This window comes from Caretta caretta, chromosome 21 (genome assembly GCF_965140235.1).
Source record: "Caretta caretta isolate rCarCar2 chromosome 21, rCarCar1.hap1, whole genome shotgun sequence".
Taxonomy (NCBI): Eukaryota; Metazoa; Chordata; order Testudines; family Cheloniidae; genus Caretta; species Caretta caretta.
The window spans coordinates 10569600-10584333 of record NC_134226.1 but is presented as its reverse complement, the minus strand read 5'-3'; the positions used below and the strand labels follow the sequence as shown (position 1 = coordinate 10584333).

Here is a 14734-nt window from a genome sequence, read left to right as displayed (position 1 = left end):
CATTGGTTTCAACAGAATGACCCCGATTTACACCCACTTAGGAGCTGGTCCTGTACCCCAAGTGGAAAGAACCAACAGAAGTAAATCCACAGCCAGACCAGTGTGCATCAGCTGCCCCCAACTCCCTCCCAAAGCCACTTGGTCTGAGTCCCGTGGTTGGGCTGGGATTGTGCCACTTGCTGACCCTCCCATCCAGCTTGGGCAATCCTTGTGCTTGTCACCTCACTGCAGGGGAGCCGGTGCTGGGAGCAAGGGAAGTGGCAACGCAGCTAGCGTTGGTCACAGATGTTCGGCATCCCTGCGGCTCAGTGGAGTGTGGCTTTTAAAACAAATATAATAATGCCATCTGGACTCGGGTAGCAAGTAATTAAATCCCTGACATAGGATGTGTGAGTCATAAATCTGCCTTTATGGTTAATGAGAAACAAGTGGGGGTGGGGGGGGGTCCTCAATTCTCTTCCCAACAGTGCACCTAGGGCTCAATCCAAAAGGCGATGAAGTCCGTCTCATCAGTGAGCTCTGGATTAGGGCCCCCCTAGTTACCTGTGCAGTGCTGCAGATAGAGGCTGATGGGGGAGGAAGGGCAGGGAAAAGAGGGAGAAGGGGCAGATGATGACAAGTAAGGGGAATAGGAGAGGACAGAGGTGCTGCTGAGGTTGATGGGCCCTGTTATAAGAGCTTAGATAGACCGAGACAGCTGGATGCTGAGTGCTCCTAACATCGCTGGAAGGCAAAGGTGTTCAGTGCCTCTCAGGATCAAGCCCTCTAGGGAGTTGGAGAGAATAAGGAGGTCGCGTTTCAGGGCCTGGGAGGCTGAAATCCGTGAGACCAGGCCAGAGATTCAGGGTCTGCACAAACACCTGGAGGAATGCAGGCCCTGCCCCAAGCTTACAATGTACCTGAGGGCCATGCAATAAAAATCATGGCGCAGAACATTTCAAAGAAATCCCCCCCAGCGGGTGTAAGTCGGCACCGTTCTGTCAAAGTCCGCAGATCAGATCCTTCGCTGGCCTACGTCGATTTCAGTGGAAAGATGCCAGTTTGACTAGCTGAGGATCGAGGCTGGGGAGAGAGGGGTGGTGCTGGGTGGCAAGGATCACCAGCAGTTTGGCAGTGGCTGGCTGCCTGAGTGGCACTTGATCACCTGGCAGTGCCCAGTTCAGTGGTTGCACTGGCATGGGTAGGAACATTTCTCTCACTCCAGCGGCTCACGAGGCTGATCTGAGTTGCCTCCCTGCCTGCAAGAAACCCCCTCCTCAGCGCTGGAGCCTTTCCAGCCTGCTGCTGTGTAACCTGATTTTCCCTAATGTTCAGTAATTAAAGGGGGAATTCAATTACCTTCAGTACGTATGCAAATAGGGCTGGAGAGCCAGTCTCTCTGTGCAGCTCCCTCGGGAGGGGGCGATGAAGCTGCAGCCGTGCGGTGGAGTCGGGGACTTGGCTGGCTGCATGCTCAGCTGGGGCCTCTGCACATTTCATGCCGCTGCTTCAGCTGGGGCGGGAGAGGCACAGAACAATGCAGTTCCCTGTCGCTGGCTGCACATTCACCTCAGTGCCCTAGTTCACCTGCTCGCTTTACCCATTGCTATGGCCTACTGCCATCTCTCTTCACTAGAGATGGGCATGAACCCCAGCCCCATGCTCTGTGGGTCAGGGCCATCTCCCTCTGGCATCCTCCCCACTTTCAGGCTCAGCATCGTTTCTCCTCCTCCTCCTGGCTCTCCCCTTTTCTTGCCCCTCACTTGCTCTATCCACCCTCCCTCTTCCTTTCTTTCACTCGCACCGCATCCCTCCTGCCTTGCTGCCCCACCGGCCATAAACATGCCTGCACTGCAGGCTAGGTTAGAATCACAGGGCAGACACCAATGGAAGGACAGGGCAGGGTAAATTATTCAATGAATTTTCCACTGATTGCCTAACGCTCTGCAATATTTAATAACTCTCTTGCCTGCAGCTCTTCCCTGCTTAAATACCAGGGGTGTCCTTCTCCCCTGGCCTGCTGCTGGCACAGTCCTTTCCATCCTGGGCAGGGTGGGGACCGTTCTAACTGGGTAGCATGTCGTTGCTCCCTTTGTGTCTGTGCAAAGGGACAGCACACGGCAGGGCAGGACTGGGTCTAGTCAGAACAGGGAGTGGAGATTTCACCTCTTTCCCTGGGCAGCACTTGTGCCCAGCAGCTGTGAAGGCAGGCAGAAAAGGGCTGGAGACGGGTAGGGGTAAATGGCAGGAAGGGGGATAGACAGTGTGTGTGATAGGAAAGGGGATGGCATAAGGGTGGAATGGCTGGGATTTCCCCTTCCAGGAGCTGCCACGAGAGGGGCAGAGATGGGTGGGGTGCAAGATGCAGTGGCCGGGGTGTGTGTGACTGTGAAGAGCTCCTGACTTGGCCAGTGCATATCCTGCTGCCATCACAGCATAACTGTTTTAAAGCATAATTATTCTGTGGCTCTTCAGCTCTTGAACCAAAGATCCTGAAGCTCCCAGTCCCTGGGTCCCTCCTCTTGCGACTTAAATTTTAATAAATATTTGTCCCATCATTTTGTGGGGGATGAAGTTAGACTCACACCACAGTAATTGCCAGGCTTTCTGTTTTTCCCCTCGAAGACTGGTACCGTAACGTCAGCTGACCAGGGTGAGGTCAGTCTAGCCTTGTGGTGGGAGTGGGCATCAGGCCTCGTGGCCAGGTCAGTGTTTTAGTCAGTTGTCGGGAGCCAAAGCCACTGGGAAAACCTGGAGGTAGAAACTGGGTACCAGAGCCAGGGGATCGAGCCAGAGGCCGTAGTCAGGAGCCAGAGCCAAGGGTCAGACCGGGGCAGGAACTGGAGCGAGCAGGGTAGCAGGCAATGAGGGATTCAAGGAAAGGACAGGACAGAGGCAGCAGGAACCAGGTAACATGAGAGCAGGTGCTGTGGTAAGCAGCATGAGTGTTGAGAAGCCAGCGAGGTTCAGCCAGCAAGCTTATGAGCCAGCTTGCTGACCTCTGCAGCCAGTCGGGTTTTGTGGCTAATCCGGCAGCCTGCTGCCAGCCAGCTTTATTAACGAGGCAGCCTGGAGACTAGCTCTGCTGCAGACCCTGATTCCTGACACACAATCGCCCTTCCTCCGCTGCTTCCTCCGTTTCCTGGGACTTCCCAGAAGTAACTGCCTCAGGGCCCTGGGATGCTCATCTTCCCGACCTGCTCATTTATATAGGGATGTTTATTTTGCCAAGTACCTGTGTTCCCTTAATCACTTTTTAATCAACAGCCGTATTGACAGGGTCTTCCACATAAAGAGGACAGGTCATTGATTCAGAGCGATCTGGGCCTCTTGGGGCAAGCAGACAATGTGTGTCTTAATACGGCTAACTATAAATGTGTACATCTAGGAACAAAGCATGTAGGCCATACATACAGGATGGGGGAACTCTCTCCTGGAAGCGGTGACTCTGCAAAGGTTTGGGGGTTGAGGTGGATATGCAGCTGAACATGAGCTCCCAGTGTGACGCTGTGGCCAAAAGAGCAAATGCAATCCCGGGATGCATAAACAGGGGAATCTCAGGTAGGAGTAGAGGTTATTTTACTTCTATATTTGGCACTGGTGCGACGGCTGCTGGAACACTATGACCGGTTCTGGTACCCACAATTCAAGAAGGATGTGGATAAACTGGAGAGAGTTCAGAGAAGAGCCACAAGAATGATTATAGGCTTAGAAAACATTCCTTAGAGTGATTCAGGTGCTCGATCATGACCCTGCTTTCTCTCTCCCACACTGACCTGGGTGCAAAGTCTACGAGCTCAGAACCTGCTCTTTGGCTTTTCTCTGCACAGGAGGGTGCTGGAGGCGGCGAAGAGAGCCAACCAGACCGGGCACTTCATCTGGATGGGCTCAGACAGCTGGGGCTCCAAAATCTCCCCTGTGCTCCACCTAGAGGAGGTGGCCGAGGGATCTGTCACCATCCTGCCCAAGCGTGTGTCTGTCAAAGGTACGTGGGACTGGAGTCTGCAGCTCCCCCCGGCTGTGTCTCAGGGTAGGCTTGTGGGCAGAGCTAAGAGAGTGGGCGGGACTGGGGTGAGTCCCGTCACTTTATTTTTTTCCATTTTGAGCCCTACTGCTTCTCTGCTGTAGGGCTCATCCAGTACCTTTGCCTGTCCACTCTACTGTGCTGTGCCACCCCATTCCCTCCGCCCAGCTGCCTGTCCCCTCTGCCTTGCAACTCAACTGGTTATACCATTGCATCTATGATCTCTCCTTTCCCCTTTGCAATTGCACCAAGCAGAGGCAAGTCCAGAATCCATTCCACACGGACATACAAACCTTGGTGCAGCTGCAGGAGCGCCCAAAGACGGAAGACTCCCTTGATCATGCAGGTTTCAGAGTAACAGCCGTGTTAGTCTGTATTCGCAAAAAGAAAAGGAGTACTTGTGGCACCTTAGAGACTAACCAATTTATTTGAGCATGAGCTTTCCGATGAAGTGAGCTGTAGCTCACGGAAGCTCATGCTCAAATAAATTGGTTAGTCTCTAAGGTGCCACAAGTACTCCTTTCCTTGATCATGCAATGACCTTTGAATAGCGAGGAGAATAAGGCAAGTGCCCACCTGGGAAGAAATCTAGATGTAGCCCTGGGCAGTGGGAGGAAGAACGCTGGAACTGGATTTCCGTGCCCCGTTGGTAGGGGTGCTAGGCAGAGTCCCTAGGGGAGGAGGAAGAGCTGAAAATGGATTTCTGTGCCGCTCCAGAATGCAGAGAGCCTCTGCCTCCCTCTCTCTCACGTGCTCGGCTTAGAGAATTCCTTTAGAAGAACCCAGTAATTATTCTGAAGCTTTACGGTGAGTGATGGATCCCAAGCGAAGTGGATGAAAGGCTGGCAAATGAAGGCATTATCAGGAGTATTGCAGTGAATTATTCAGTAAAGTATCATCATTCGTTTGCTCTGGTTGGGTGGCCGCTGAACTTTAGCTGAGGGCATCTCCTCACAGGGTGAGAGCTGCACAATTAGCAGGGCCGTTACCCTAATGCCAGGCTCCCCATCCAGGAAAGCATTCACACTTGGGAAGCTTGAAACACCCCCATCTTCCATGCCCAACCAGCTCAGCCTTAAAGGGGCCACCCCCTCTTGTTAGCTCCCTTGAGATGGGGGATACAGCTCCACTCTGGCTCTCCCCTGCTCAGTGCTGAGGCCCTTTCCCCCTTCCTGGTGCAGTCCCAATTCTTTGGCCGAGGTGTTTGCTCAGCCTCTGTCAGAGGTGGTAATGTAGACCAGGACCCTGCCAAGGCACTGCTTGCAAAGCCAGCAGCTTTCCCGGGTTCTGTACATCCTCTGCCATCATGGAGAATGGCAATAAGAAGCTCCTGCATGACAGTCTGGGCACCGTCACACAGCACTGTGATAGCAGCAAGAACCCCGGCAGCATAAAGACCCCTGTGAGCTTTGCAGATTGTGGGCCAGACCCTCAGCTGGGCCCTTGCCCCTTGCCAGCAGCACTGTGGATCTGGCCTTTTGAACGGCATCATGGTCCAGTGGTTAGAGCACAGGGGGGCCTCCTGGGTTCTGTTCACAGCTCTCCCACTGTCTGGCTGTGTGACCTTGGGTAAATCAGTTTACTTCCCTTTTCTTCAGTTCCTCGCTCCCCTCTCCCCCCCCCCCCCCCCCCGGTAAAACAGAGATGTTAATGCCTGCCTCTTTGGGTGGGTCGGAGGACTAGTTGAGGAGTGTTTGGAAAGTGCTGTGAGATATGTGGATAGAAGGTGTTGTGGAAGGACAACATAATCTCACAGGAGTGACCGCCCACCACTGAAACGCAGCCACCTCTGCAGTGGAAGAGGGCAGCTGTTTAATAGCACTCTGCAACATGACTGAGTAACTTAGAGCACGAAGCAAAGGGCGATATCTTACTCAGCGGATCCATCAGTGATACTTGACATCAGTCACACGTGGCTGGAGCCTTCCGTGCCACCCTCAGGGCTCCGGGGGCTGAGCCATGCCCCACTCGTTATGCTCAAGACTTGAGCAGAGCACTGGTTGTTGGGGAGTGCACAGGATGTTGTGCAAACTTGTTAGCGCTGCGGGAAGTGCTGGGAGCTGCACTCCCTGCATCTGCTGCGTGGCATAAGAGTGGAGTGGCTGGGATTTCCCCTTCCAGGAGCTGCCACGAGAGGGGCAGAGATGGGTGGGGTGGAAGATGCAGCAACTGGGGTGTGTGTAGTGTGAAGAGCTCCTGACTTGGCCAGTGCATATCCTGCTGCCATCACAGCATAACTGTTTTAAAGCATAATTATTCTGTGGCTCCTCAGCTCTTGAGCCAAAGATCCTGAAGCTCCCAGTCCCAGCCAGATCTGGCTGGGTGCCTTGTGGCTGGCTCCACCTTTATAATGATCTGAACCAAAGCATTGGCTCCCAACGCTCCCCTGAACTTTGGGAAACCCTAGGTCTGAATCTGAGCTTGGGATCTGCTGAGTACCCCTAACCCAGGGGATCAATATTATATGAAGCCATGTGGTTACTAGGTCCTGCGTTGTATCCCCATGGGCCCCTTTGCCTCTCCCATGGGCAGCAGCTCCCCATTACATTGAAGACTCCAATTTCCTTTCCCTTGTTTGTTCCCTGCTCAGCACAATGCCTGCGAGACACAGAGCTTGTCAGGGCACATTACGCTCCCCACCGTCAATCACTAACTCGTCTAGAGACCAAACTGCCAAGCGCATTGATGTGCTGAAAGCTTCTGACGGCTGCTCCCCGAGGCTTGGGGGCGGGACACTGATGCTCTCTTCCCTTTGCAGCAGTGGCTGCAGAGCAATGGGGTGAAAGGGCCAGGGGCACAGCGGGGGGCCCTCAGTGTCCAGACCTGCGTACGCTTTGTGGCATCTTTGAATCGGAACCTGGGGGCAGATGCTACCCCAAGGACCTGCATTTTGACGTGTGGTCCAAGGATCAGCGTCTGTCTCGCTGCACGAACGAAACGACTCCCACTGACATCAGGGGAGTCACATAGGCACTGTGGTGACAAGATTCCTTAGAAGCTTTTAAGGTCAGGCTTGACAAAGCCCTGGCTGGGATGATTTAGTTGGGGATTGGTCCTGCTTGGACTAGATGACCTCCTGAGTTCCCTTCCAACCCTGATATTCTATGATTCTAAGATAGTGCCTTTCCCTGGACCTGGTGTTTCAAAGGCAGGTGAAACAGAAAAGGGAGACAGAGAGCCAGGACCTGACTCGTATCACTGGCCTTGTGCTCAGGTGGCTAGCTTGAGTTGTGCCGCCGTGGCCACGTGGTGTATGTCTGTCTGCCTGCGCTGGGAAGTGCCCTCCCAGCAGCTGTGGAGACATACTCCGGCGTGACAAATGGGAGGCTGCCGGGGGGGTGGGGAAGGTTGAGGGCTGGGAATTAGAAGACCTGGGTTCTAATGCTGCTGTCAACTCGCTGTGTGACCGTGGGCCAGTTGCGTCTCCTTACGGTGCCTCATTTACGCCGTCTGTAAAATGGCGACACTGCTCTGCCTTTGTGAGATCTGGGCATGCAGAACGCTGCGCAGCAGGGCCAGCAAACTTCAACATGTGCAGAACCCACCGTCCGGGCCAGCTTTTCCACCGAGCAGCGTGTGTGCCAAGCTCTGTCCAACATCTGCCCCAGCTGCTGGTTCTGAGCACTTGAAACATCTGTCATGGGGCTCTTGGGGAAATCAGCGAAACAGGAGCCTGATTGGCCTTCTCTGTGCGCTGCGTTATTTTCAGCCCCTCCATCGTGCTTGTCTTTTGTCACATTTTTCTTCTTTCCCGCTTCAGATGCCCTTTGCGCTCTCCCACTCGGATGCCTTTAATCATCCTTGCCCTCTCCTTTGAGAGAAAGTCAGCACAACTAACTACGTGACCGAACGGATCCTCGGCCGGTGTAAATCGGCGTAGTTCCGCTGACGGCGAGAGCTGTGCCAGTTTGCACCCGCTGGGGAGTTGCCCCATGGCATTTAGCGGGAGAATGGTACTGTCAGTTCCTATAATGCCCTAATCTTTCCCGTGTTGTTTTCGGTGCCTTGAATGCTTCTTGCTGGCTTTTCAAAGCAGAGAGCAGACCCCTCCACAATGGCACCTGGATTTTTTTTTCCCTGAGAGGTTACAGGTAATTCAGACCCCATCACTGTGTAGCGGTGGTTCACATTGTTCTTTCCAGCATGCCCTGCCTTGCACCTTGTTGCACTGAATTCTGTTCCTCCACTGCCTTGCCTAATTACCTGCTGTTCCCAGCCTCTTCTGGGCTTTCTCTCAACCCTCCTTTATCTTGGCTCCTTCCTCTTGCAAGGGACTGTAACAAAAGCCGACTGAGAGTCTACCTACACTCTGTCCCCTGCATCCCATGCATTGGGGGAAACCGTCTTAATGGACAGCCTAAGCCACCAGGTTGTGGGGCTGGGAGGGGAGAAGAAACCCTCCCTCCTAAACGGTACAGCAGCCCTCTAGCTGATCCGTGGAGGGGTTGACATCTGCCTCAGGTCCTCCCTTACCTCTCTCCTGCCTCCCACATCCCCTCGGGATCCTCAGTGGAGGTAGCCCTCCCGCCATGGGCTCTGTGGGGGCATGGTATGGGGTTGATTTCCCTTTGCAGGCTCCTGGAATCCTGCCCCCATAAGCAGTGGGACCTCAACAGTTCTCTCTGGGCCTGCATAAGGGGACATCAGGATCTGACCCTACGTGTTAATCCCAATGGCACCCATTGGCAGATGGGGCCTTGGCAGATACTATTCTCATGGCCCATTCCAGGGGAGGGCAGAGGGTCTAGTACAGGTTTTTCTCCCATGTGGTTGTACCCAGAATCCATTCCAAGAGCTGCAGTTGCATAAAAGGGCCAGTTTTGGGGTTGGAGTGTGGGAGAAATAAACCTTAATTGTGAGATAATAAGCTGCAGAGTTACTGCAGCGGTTCAAGGAGACACAATTGCATGTACTGGGCCAGTACACTCCTGGGGTTTTTGTTTTGTTTTCTGGAAGGCTTCATGTCAAGCTGCTTGCAGTAACCTTATCTTGCCCACTGGGGGATGTAGGAAGTATTGTGGGTTATTTATGCTGTTGCATTTATAAGCAAATGAGGGAAATATGATCTCGATGAAATTACCATAAGGTGGGTGCACAACAGGTTGAAAGATCATATTCAAAGAATAGTTATCAATGGTTTGCTGTCAAACTGGGAGACTCTATCTAATGGGGTCCCATAGGGGTCTGTCTTGGGTCTGATAGCATTCAGTTTCCTAAATGACTTGGATGGGGGAGTGGAGAGTCTGCTTATTGAACTTGCGGATGACACAAACTGGGAGGGGTTGCAAGCACTGTGGAGGACAGGGATTAGACTTCACAATGATCTTGGAAAATTGGAGGATGGGTCTGAAATCAACGAGATGAAACACAAGACAGACAAGTGCAAAGTAGTTCAATTAGGAAGGAAAAAAAATTCAAATCCCCAGATACAAAAGGGGGAATAGATGGCTTGGCAGCAGTACTGCAGAAAAGCATCTGTGGGCTGCGGTGAAGAACTAAATGACTGAGTCGGCCATGTGATGCTGCAGCAAATGTCATTCTGGGGTCAGTTAACAGGAGTGGCATAGGGAAGACATGCGAGGTAATCATTTTGCTCTGCTCAGCACTGGTGAGGTCTCAGCTAGAGTACTGTGTCCAGTTTTGGGCACCACACTTGAAGAAACTGTGGTCAAATTGGAGACAGTCCAGAGGAGAGCAACAAAAGTAAGGTTTCAGAGTTGCAGCCGTGTTAGTCTGTATTCGCAAAAAGAAAAGGAGGACTTGTGGCACCTTAGAGACATTGGTTAGTCTCTAAGGTGCCACAAGTACAACAAAAGTAAGAGATTTAGAAAACGTGACATAGGAGGAAAGACGGGGGCAAGTTTAGTCTAGAGAAGAGAAAGCTGAGGAGGGGCCTGATAACAGGCCTTCTAAGTAAAAGGTCATTGTAAAGAGGAAGGTGAGCAACTGTTCTCCATGTCCGCCCACGGTAGAACAAGAAGCAATGGGCTCAGTTTGCAGCAAGGGAGATTGAAGGTAGATATTAGGAAAACCTTTTGAAGTCTAAGGATAGTTCAACACTGGAACAGGTGACCTAGGGAGGTTGTGGAATCCCCGTCATTGTGGGGTTTTAAGAACAGGTTGGACAAACCACCTGTCGGGGTGGTCTAGGTTTACTTGGCCCAGCCTCGGCTCAGGGGGATGGGCTAGATGACCTCCTGAGGTTCCTTACAGACTGGATTTCTATGATTCTGTGAAATATCCAAGTCCAGGTCTTCTCCTCCCTTCTCTCATATACTCAAGAGGGCCAGATCCTTGGCTGGTGTAAAACATGGCAACGCCTCCAAAGTCCATTTATATCAACCGGCCCAGAATCCTCCCTTCCCAGAGCCTGTCCCAGCTGGTCCCAGTTCCCTTCCCTCATTCTAAGCTACAAGTTGGCCAAATGGCCTAAATATTACCCCAGTGCATGCAACCCTTGGGTCCAGACTTGCAGAATGCAGAGATGGGAGGGACTGCTGAAGGCTTTCATCTCCCACTGCAGCCTGCGATGATGCCTCTCCCTAGCCACTCTGTCACTTTCTGCCCACTGGATCTTTGTGGTTGCCTGGAATGGTCCCTTCACCCACTTGCCTCTTCCCTCTCCAGCCTGTTTCAGACCTAGCTGCGCCTGTTCCGGCTGGCTCTGGGATTTCACGCTTCCCTCTCCTGTTCTCTTGGCAGGTTTCGACCGATACTTCTCCAGCCGGACGCTGGACAATAACCGGCGGAACATCTGGTTTGCTGAGTTCTGGGAGGACAACTTCCACTGCAAGCTGAGTCGGCATGCGCTGAAGAAGGGCAGCAACATCAAGAAATGCACAAGTAAGAGGCGAGGTGGGAACGGGAGGGGTTTGGAGCGAAGCCCCATAAGGCCAGCGCCGGAAGGAAGGGCAGAAGGGGGCCCTTTGTGACCGGGTAACAAGGGGCGCTGTGGTATCCAGGGAGGGAGGGAAGGTGAAACTAGATGGGAGCAGCCTGCTAAGATAACGGGAGCAGCAGGAAGAAGCCCGGTGGGGTTTGTCATTGGTGTTCATGGGTCACTCTGCTGGGTAAGGGGAGATGAGACAGCCCTGGACATCTGGGGTCAAATGGGACTCATGCAACAGGGCCTAGATTGCCATCCTATGACCCATACAACTCTGTGGGCATTTGTGCATATCATGAACCGTACCCTTACCAGTGCTGTTGGGCTCAGGCTCTCACGATCTCTACCCTACAGAGACGATCAGAAGGATGGGGCTGGAAAGAGGTGATGTGGCAGAGGGGTGTGTGTGTGTGGGGGGGGTCTAGTGTTGCAATATCCGGGGGTGCTGTAGGTGGGGACTGAGGTGCACTGGCAGAGCTGTGTGGGGAGCCCAGGGCTGGAATAGCAGGGGTGTTGTAGATCAAATTTAGGGTGCATTAGCAGAGCTGGGCTGGAACGAAGGATGTGGCTAGCGAGGAGGTACTGCCGGTCAGGATTAGGGTACATGGGGAGGACTGTCTGGGAGCCAGGGACTGGAGAAGCAGGCATGTATTATATGGGTTGTAAGCCATGTGCATTGGCAGAGGAGGGTGGAAGGTGTGAGGCTGGAATAGCAGGGAGGGCTGCTGGTCAGGACTGACGTACGTTGGCAGGGCAGGGGGGGCTCAGGACAGGAATAGCAGGGGTTGTGGCAGGGCAGGACTGGGATATGTTGTCTGCTGGGTGGGGAAGCTGTGGAATCCCGCATCTCCCATGAGCAGTAAAATAGCATAGATTGCACTTAACTAACCACATCCCTAGAGCTCCTTTTCCAGTTCCCCTCTCCTCCCTTGGGGGCCTTTCTGCTCTCTCCTCAAGGTCCCCTTCCCCCCAAACAGCCCTTCCCTTAGGCATTAATTTCCCTTTGCACTAATTCTTCCTCTTTGCTCGTAAGTTTCTATTACACCACCGCAGCATCAGCGAGACTTATCTGCACAGATCCTCTCTGAGTCGTTGGTGTCTTCTTTTTTATTGCCTTGAGAAAACCCGTTTAAAATGGGTTATTTAAAAAATGCATTCAAACAGGTTAGAGAGTTGTGCCGGGTAGGGAGGCAGCACCATGGAAATGTGCCTCCAGCCCACTAGATGATAGAAAATATTCAAGACATTCATACTACTTGGAGCAGCTTTAAAAATGTTTCCTTTTGGTTTCCTCTTCCAGCCTCTCAGATCTGCCTAGTTCTGCTCCCTATTGGTGTGGAGCTGCCTTTGATTCTCCTCTGAAATGGGAGCTGACAGCCAGGAATCTCTCTTAGCCCCCTCTGCTCCTGTTCAGTGTTTAATGCTTTACACGCAGCTGGGAATGCCAAAGCGTGAGTTGCATCGTGTCTTTCAAGTAGACCATGCTTCGAAAACTGTCCAGGCGAGCAACCCAGATCAGACAGACATGGGGCTCTTTCGAAAACTGTCAGTTCAGCAGTGCACTGGGTGTGACTGTGAGCATAGTCTTACACTCATATGCACCTACACATGGTGTTCTCCATGCACACACATATGCTGTAGCCTCTATGTGCCACACGCAGATCTGCTGTAACCACTGTACAAATCACACTCATCTGCATGTATGTGAGTGCACACCCAGCCATGCTTTAATACACACACACACTCAGATGTTTGCACACGCGCTTGTTTGCACACCCCCTCACACCCACTGAAATGTGTGTGCCTTCATTCTCACTCCATCCCTCTCTGCTGTGCTCTGTTTTTCTCATCATCCCCGTGTCCCTTCTACCTGCTCCACCTAGAGCCAATGAGGTGCTTGGCGCTGTTTTCTGGGAGCACAGACCCACCACCATGCAGCGTGTGTCCGCCCTGCAAATAAAAGGCACGTTCTTAACCCACAGTGGCTAACACTGAAGTTAAAACAGGAGTGAAGTCACAGCAACTCAGTATTTAATGGGTTAACTGCTCAAGTTCAACCCCAGACTCAGCGAGGCCATGTCTATACTGCGTCTTGACAGGGCGGTAGACGGAGTTGTGGAAGTGGGGCTTGCGCTAGGGTGCTAACGTTAGCAGTATGGATGTTGTGGCTCGGGCTCTCAAACCCATCCAAGGCTTGAGAGCCCAAGCTGCAACGGGTGACTGGGTGACCCCTCCTTCTGCCTGTGAATGGCTGTGATTGCCTGTAGGTCCTTTGGTGTAAGCAGCTAATTTTCTCTATGACTCGCAGCAGTGAGGTCGTGCCTTGATCGATAGCACCGTGTCGACCATTCGCATTCTGGCAGCATGTTCATGCATGTTGCAAAGGGGACTGGAGATAGGGCAGGGAACACTTCATCCCCCACCCCCGGGCTGGAATTTGGTTTAGTGATGCTTCCGCAAGCTGTTTGGCGGAACGAGCTGGGAGCTCTCAGCACAGACGCTGCTGGACAAAGGGCAGTACCGTGGTTTGTCTGAGTACATGCATTTACTACGTGCCCATCGCTGCAGGGCCAGAGCTAAAAGCCGCCCTCACAACTGGCACTATCTGTCTAGCTCGACAGCAGCCTCGGTAGAGAGAACAAGGGCTGAATGGAGCACGGAGCCTCTATTCCTGCCTACAGGTGGGTCTGGGCGGAGGCACGTGCCCGCAGCAGGTGGGCAAACATTCTCTGCAGGGCTGGGGTAAGGGAACTTCATCAGCACTCACCTCTCCTGAGAGCTGGCTGGCCGCTTTCCCTGCTGGTGTCAACCGGTGCAGCACCGCAGGATTCATCCCTTTACAACAGCTGAGTATGAGCCCACTCGCTGTGTGTCTGCTGGCCCTGCCTTTTCCCATCCCTCTCTCCCTGACTCACCGTGCTGCAAGGGTCTGATTCCCATTTACACCAAGGCCCCTTTATGCCGCTCCGGTAGCACAAAGGGGCCTTAAATCTGGTATAAATTACATTTACGCTTCCTCCAAGTGCCCTTCACGCTCCCAGGGTGTGTGTGAAGGAGCCTGGGGGCCACTGAGAATCACAGCCACCTTGTCCTCCTACGCTCTGTGGCCCCAAGCAATGATCTCACCCTCTCTCCAGTGTACCCTCAAACTGATTCCAGCCACACGCCTAAGATGGCCCTGATCTGGGTTAGCATTAATGCTTCCTCTCGGGCCAGATCCACAGCTGGCATAAACTGGCCGTGGTGAGGGAACCACACTGATTCACACCCACTGAGGATCTGGCCCCATGCCGGGGGCCACTTTGCTTGCTGCGGATTCTGGCATTCAGGTAAAGCACCCAGTCTAGCTCCCTGCCCCATAGCAAACACTGAACCACTGTGAATGCGGCTGCAATGGGGCATCGGGCAAGGAGCATGAGCCAGTGTGACAGACTGGAGATAAAGGGCTCCAGTCACTTTCTGTGCCCCTGGCTCCAGGACTCAGTATCATTTACATGGCAGCCAGTATCTCCGGGGTTTCTTTTTTTCCCCCTCTAACAACAACTTTTCATTGCATTTCCCCGCGAGTCTAAATAGTTTTATGGAGTGAAATATTTTAATGGGTGCTGGAGGCAAAAGGTGGCGAGCACCAGGGAATCCGTCATTTTGCATCCGTGTTTGTGCGTGGGCACGTCTCAGGAAAGTCAGAGAGAGAGGCATGTCTTCCCTGCCTGTGCTTTGCCACTTCCTCTGCTTGCTGGCTAGAGGGAAAGCACCCTCTTTTCAGTCTGGCCCTGGCTTATGGCCCATGGGTTTGTAGAGGAGGACTCAAGTGCCCTCTGCCCAATTGATCATGTTTGGCTGTT

The 14734-nt window shown here is 52.9% G+C and overlaps 1 protein-coding gene across 9 annotated transcripts in view; it reads left to right on the top strand.

Annotated features, from left to right (window-relative positions):
- The window catches only part of GRM4 (glutamate metabotropic receptor 4), a 253189-nt gene that overhangs the window by 173432 nt on the left and 65023 nt on the right, over positions 1 to 14734 (top strand). For all 9 annotated transcript variants that reach the window (XM_048826567.2, XM_048826569.2, XM_048826570.2 and 6 more), the window contains 2 exons: positions 3810 to 3964; positions 10706 to 10846. In XM_048826567.2, coding sequence (XP_048682524.2) covers positions 3810 to 3964; positions 10706 to 10846 — 296 coding nt within the window. The remainder of the gene's footprint in view (positions 1 to 3809; positions 3965 to 10705; positions 10847 to 14734) is intronic.